Here is a 6,804-nt window from a genome sequence, read left to right on the forward strand (position 1 = left end):
GTAAATTGTACCGTTGTTTATATATTTAAACATTTGTGTTACAAAAGAAACTGTGTGTATCAATCTTGTTGGCAAATATCATAAATTGGATACATATTGGCATAATTTTAACTACTAAACCTAAATTATAGTTTAAATTATCAGTTAACTCAGTTTCAGAACTTTCGAAATTGTAATAGTACTAATACGTAACACAGTTTGAAATTGCCCAAGATTTACTGAGCAAAGAAGTTCACTAGCTTCTGGCCACTCCCTAAACATTGGTTGTTTCATGAAAAATACGAGAAACAAAACTTTAATTATTGCGTTTCGATCACCCATGCACATGTTAAGGCTTCCAATGGACCTCAGTAGACTTTTGAGTCTTTCGTTTGGTTAAACTTATTACGCTTGAAAGTTGTGTTGGTAATGGTAATAGTATACAAAGACTGGGGTAATACTGACGTAGCTAGTTTTCCTAGCAGTTTAATCTTACTCGAACATCGTTACAGAGTCATTGATAAATAGCAGAGAAAGTTCACAGGGAGAAACACGGACTTCAGTAGTATTATGCCGAACTTAATAAAGGCTCCCCCCCAAAAAAAAAATAGTGTAAACGATCTTCTTTTGTAACTGATGGGGGTAAAATACTTCGAAACATTTGGTCCACTTTTTTAAAATAACTTCAAGTTGCACTATACTATCTTTCAAATAGAGACAATTTGCAATTAGAACAGTTTTACTAAAGCATTTATAAACTGGCCACTTGAGCAATATATTTTTGCCACAGTTATAGAACGGGTCAATATTTTGTATTTGAATATAGTGTGCGCTTAACAAGAAAATACTGGTACTAAAATATCTTATAGTTAGCTTCCTGCATATATTAAGTTTTCCAGTAATAAGTATCTAAATCATGAAAAATATGATTATTTTAGTTGATTATTTGTATTTAATCACGTAAAATGGCAACATAATGCCAGCCATCCACAGTTTCACCATGTCACGTGAGAATTTTACTTTCTGTGTTTTGAGTACGTTCTAATACTTTTGTATAGTTTAGGCCTAATCAGTATATGTAATTTCACTTTACTTCAAATATGACGAACTTATTGTAGAGACTAAAGCAAACTGACAGAAAATTAATGCTGAAAAAACGTTAAAATAAACATTTATCACAGTAGAAGTAAACTTTCTATTAGATATGTGTAGTGCAATTAGTTATATTAGTTTACTGCTTCAACTACTGACATTATTATTGGTAAGGCTTACCCTACCACAGTCTAATCAGAAAATAACGCATGATGCATAGATCCGTTATTAGAAGTAGTTCTGATACGTTTAAACTATTTTCCTTTAACAGGGGTAAATCAAACTACCAAACACAGCTCATGCTATTCAAAGCCAAAAATCTGTTGTATTAATTTTTTTGTTGTGCTAATACTAGTCTATACATAAGCATACATTTTTAGGTTCATTGGATTCAAGCCTAACATTACAATCTTGTGTATTCGTAATTTTTGTCAAGGATTGATGAAAATCAAACAATTTTCTTCGCAGATTTGTAGATAATTTTAGAGACATTTCTATAAACCATTAAGGCTAGCAGTGTGTTTGTTACACATGGACATAGTCCTTGTCGGTGCTTTTGCTTGACTCAACATAGTAGCCAGTTTGCATTGTTACGTCTCTGGTCATCTGTTAATTTCCCGTAAAAATTCCTTCTTAAAAACTTCAGCGATACAAGTCCTTTCTTATATAAAACTAGTTTATTCTTTCTCAATACAACTTTGCAATACACTTAATTTCCACAATCAGTTTAACTTAAACACACGCTATAATTCACAACGAACGATTCACGCACTTTACTTCTACCGCGCTTAACTCAATTGTCCGTCTCTATTTCTGCCAGTCTGCAATTCAATTCCAAATAATTGTCTGGCGCACTTATATACAAGAATAGAGGGCGCCTAGGAAATACTGGATTATTCGTGATGTTCCCCGATCTTTCTAGAACTCATTACGTGTTACCAGCGTCACGTGACTTCCGCTGTCGTAACAGTATATTAAAATCATGTAACCGTAAAATAATGAAATTTTATTTATTTCTAACTTGTAAGCGTAAATTAGGTGGTATGGAGGGAAGATTTTGTCAGAGAACATGTTGAATTACTGGATAAAGTGAACTGACTGAATATAATTAGGAGAAAACTAATAATGTGTCAAATTAAAAGGTCGCACAAACAGTTCACTAGTGTATAATTATAATGCATAATATTATTAGTGTAAAACAACTGAAACGGTAGATGAAGTTACCTTCGAAACGATTTTACTTTAACGTAGTTTCTGTAATTGTTTGTAGTGAAATTTATCAACTTTTACGAATTTTATTTTTTCCTATATTTACATTTTCATAGAGATAAATGAAACTCTAAATGTTAGTGACCAGTTCGCCTAAACAGAGCCCCTTTAAAGCAGAAAATATGAAAACCTATAGGCTCGGGAATATGCATCAATATGTTGATCAGAGAAAGAGCACCAGCCAGTGGCGCTCTCTGACTATGCGGATATTAAATGAACAACGGAACTAATTGCTGCAGCTATAATGACCCTACCATTGAAATGTAGTGCGGATTTACCGACATACCTCAGTTCAAGCCTTGAACCTTTTGTACGCAACCAAGCATGCTAACCTACTCCAATTTCTTGATTAAAGCAAACTGTGTTCACACTTTTATTTGATGTCTTTGTTTTTATAATTTTGTCACACAAATTAACAGATTTAGTGTTTTCTTCACTGAATCTTCCTTTAAATTTTATATCTTAGACCTCTGTATCCTGATAAATTATTCGGTAAAGCATAATGGCTGTCGTTTGTCATTGCTAACTAACCGTTTAACGATTAATAAATGTACTATCTCTCTGTTGATTGAGGTTTATTTGAATTGTTTTTCTGGTTCTACTATTTTGTATGAGAATAGAAGTACAGAAACAAATTAAATGTTTACGAGGGTAGGACTGTCAAGAAAACAGAAATTGTCATCATGGCGCTGGACGATTACAAGGCTATTTGATGTGACTATTTGAATTTGCTGAACGATACAGTGATGAGGTGGCGCTGTTTATAAAGCTATGTAACTGTCGTGCTTTCATTCAGGTTACACATAACCTGATTGCATGTTAAAGAGGTGGGTACTCTAAAAATAGCTGAGCAAATTATAGTACTTCGGGGTAATGTCGGATATATGTATATGCCAGAACGAAAGAAGCTATTTTTGTATGCATGTGTCGTAATAACCGCTGGGGTATGAAGTGCTCCTACAACGAATTACACCATCCGATATCTTTGTCAAAATCCATTATATATACAATGCAGTTAAAGATGTTACTAGGCCTAATATCACTAGTTTTTTAATAGTAATATAGAAAAGAAAATAAAGACAACTAGTTTTCAAATAATATGATCAGTTGTAGTGTAACTGTGAATTACTCTGTTAAACTAATATTAATAATAATTCGCAATAATTTCTACATATTAATAGTCATTTTTTTTTCTGAACGAGAACATCATACTTTATTCAAGACATTGGAAAATATATTTTTAATCACAGACATAAAGTTAACCAGAACAAAATTTTCATCATCATAATTATTATTTTAGATTGCTTGTCTTGTGTACACGGTAGACATTCAATGTTGTAATAAGCCAATAAAATAAATTAGCGATAGAGTATTCCACCTTTTTAATATTACACCTGTAACAAAACATGGTTTAAACTAATCATGTTGATTCTGAGATATTAATAGATAATTAAGCAGAAGAAACATATGAAACATATGTGATGCCACGAAGTTCTGTATGCTTTGGTCGTTTAGTTTGTATTCACACCCGTGGATCGTGAGCCGTATATGAAACCTTTGTTCGCGAAAGCTAAACATCAAGTGGAGGTCGAGGGTTCCATAAAACAGGATAGCAACGTGTTCAAGGTGGAAACAAATGTCAACGATGTCGTAATGAGTATAGAAGGTAAGTACAACACAGTTATGATTCTATAAATTAATCCAAATATTACTTGTCTTAAAGCAGTGTAGCGTTGTGTGTTGTTTAATTTTCATTTGCCTAAGAGAAAGTTTAGGCAGAGAAGGTTTAGGCCTTAGAAGTTTTGGGGTGACGTTTTGAGCTGTTAAAGATATGGAGAAGATCTGCATCAGAAACTCAAATCGTGTCCAAAAAGGTTTCTAAGGCAGGTTCAGTCGAAGAAGTCTCGATTCAAGTAGTTGTCACTTCTTTAAAATTAATGTACATTATTTAAATGAAATAAGTCAAGCCGTATAATATTAATGAATTTTATTGTTTTAATAATTAAATTTGTAGTGGTATATATGTATATTGTATATGATTTTTCTTATACAGGTGAAAGAGACTTTGAGTACTTCTCTATTGACAAGAACAGTGGTCAAGTAAAGCTTGTTAAACCCTTTGACCAGACAAAATCCAGTTTCGTCATACGAGTTAAAGGAATAACTACAACAGAGCCGCAGGAGACTGATTACACAGAAGTAAACGAGTTTGATTACTTTACGTTTTACTAAATATATTTTTTGTCCTTCTTTAACACGGGAAGGAAACCACAAAACGTAAAATTGTATGTATTTGAAGTAATCTCATATTGGACAATAGAAAATATTTCAATATACGTGCTTTTCCATTTAACGCACATAATAAATACTTTGTTTAAAAAAAGGTTCTTAAAAATAGCTAAATTGTCTAATTGACTGTGTTATAGAAGTACAATTTTTGTAGCATCTTTCACTTTCAGAACATACAGTTGTTGAAAAAAACATGATTTCTTACACAAATCATACATTACAACACACCGGTTATATTATTTGCATCATTTTTGTGATGGAAGTATATCATTTAAAAGTTTCAATAACTTAATCGTACGATTAATTGTTTATGACGTATGTGTTTAACCTTTCAGTAATGTAAGTGTATTATTTCATCATTTACCTTTTTTATACTTCTCTGTATTGTCATTAGTTACTTTCTACTCACCAGGTTTGTGTAGTATTTTTTTTGTAAAAACTTTATAAGGTTTTCAAGTTCGGTAAATGAATTCTATTTTTTGTCTTGTTATTATGATTAAGCGCTGTGTCCACCGCGAGTAAAGAACCTACATTTTTAGCGTTATAAAGCTGTAAAAATTATCAATTTTGCAAGGGAACTGTTTCAATTTCCATTTGTCTATAAGTAATGATTTGTTTCATTAAAATTTTAAATAAAACTGAGTTATTGCAGTTTATCAAAATAACGTTGTAATGTAATAATACTATTGCATACAATTTTCAGATGTATTTGCTCTATTCTTATAAAAACATAAAGTAATACTACTTTTACATTATGAATTACTCTAAATAAGCAAAGTTCATATAATTAAGTGCAAAGAAAGAATCAATAAAAACAAAGGTGAAAGTTACACGGATAAAATATAATAACCACAAAATAAAGTGTTGCTTATTTTAATGAAATCTCAAGGAAAACATGATGACATTACAATAATAACATAATTTTTTTAAAGGTCCTGAAAAAGACAAGTTTAGCATTGATGCCTCTGGCAAGATTACGCTACTTGGAAGCCCTACTTCCTGTGAGACGGGCTGCACTATTATTGTTACAGCCGAGTCTAGTCTTAGTAAAAATCAGCTTAAGGTAAGCTTATCAATGTTAAGTTGTCGCAATATTACAACCTCTTACCTGTCCCTCTGTTACTGTTTTATTCTTAGTTTGAATTTCCGTTTTTCATACTTTCTGAAACAAATATATTACGCCATTTGTGTTTTGGATGTGCAAATTTAGCGCGTGCGCAGCTAGTGGCTGGCATAAACGAGTTTCTACATTGATATTGGTAACTAGATTTTTCTCGACACTGTTATTGTGTTAACTAATTATATCCGCAGTATCCCTATCTGTGTATCTACTAATATGGTTATTCATCTGATTGTTTTTTGTTGTTGTTCTTTGCTTACCCGTCAGTCCACTCGTAAACACCCCAGTTCATCAAAATATTCACTTTGAATAATTAACAATTACTGGAGCAGGAAAAGTCTCCTACTGAATTATCTATTTGTGGTTTTAACTCTACTGGGGCAGGAGAACTGGTACTGAATTGACTATTTATGATTTTATGGACTTTCTTTATTTCTTGTTGTAATTTTAGAATTACGGGGCCATTTGAACATAGTGGAAACGCGTAAATTAACTACTGTTTCACAGTAAATAACAGGTGACTTTTGGAACTAGTTATGTGAGAAAGGCAAACATTTGTCCCGTATTTAACAACAAACCGTATAAAATGAAGTAATTATACGACCACGTAGGGGCCACAAAATTTCAAAGTATTTAATTATCTCCAAACATTTGCGTAACAAGGTGTTTAGAATATCAATGTCTACTGAAACAACACATTAAGCTAACCAGGATCAATTCTTTCTATTACAAAATGAAGGCGAGGGTTAAAATAGAGAATCCCTCAAAAAGGCATTGTATATCCCTTAGTGATATTAACAAAATATTTAACAACAGATGTGACGGATTTATTATAATATATTTATCTTAATATCGATGTTTGCTTGAATTATATTTATATTTACAAGTGTACATAACTTATACTGTTAAATATGTATTGCGAAACTCTCGCCTATTCTTTAAAGTTGTAAAAGATTCTCAAGTGCAAGAATCAACAATATATGTGTGTGCGTAAACGCTAGTGCAGCTTTGTATTGTTACATAATCTGAATTTTCTAGACCCCCCCCCCACCACA

General features: G+C 32.1%; 1 protein-coding gene across 1 annotated transcript in view; it reads left to right on the plus strand.

Annotated features, from left to right (window-relative positions):
• Positions 1-6,804, plus strand: part of LOC106462307 (protocadherin Fat 3-like) — a 56,991-nt gene that overhangs the window by 7,305 nt on the left and 42,882 nt on the right. Inside the window, exon 7 of the mRNA XM_022389527.1 lies at positions 5,562-5,692. Coding sequence (XP_022245235.1) covers positions 5,562-5,692 — 131 coding nt within the window. The remainder of the gene's footprint in view (positions 1-5,561; positions 5,693-6,804) is intronic.

This window comes from Limulus polyphemus, unplaced genomic scaffold, assembly GCF_000517525.1.
Source record: "Limulus polyphemus unplaced genomic scaffold, Limulus_polyphemus-2.1.2 Scaffold1139, whole genome shotgun sequence".
Taxonomy (NCBI): domain Eukaryota; kingdom Metazoa; phylum Arthropoda; class Merostomata; order Xiphosura; family Limulidae; genus Limulus; species Limulus polyphemus.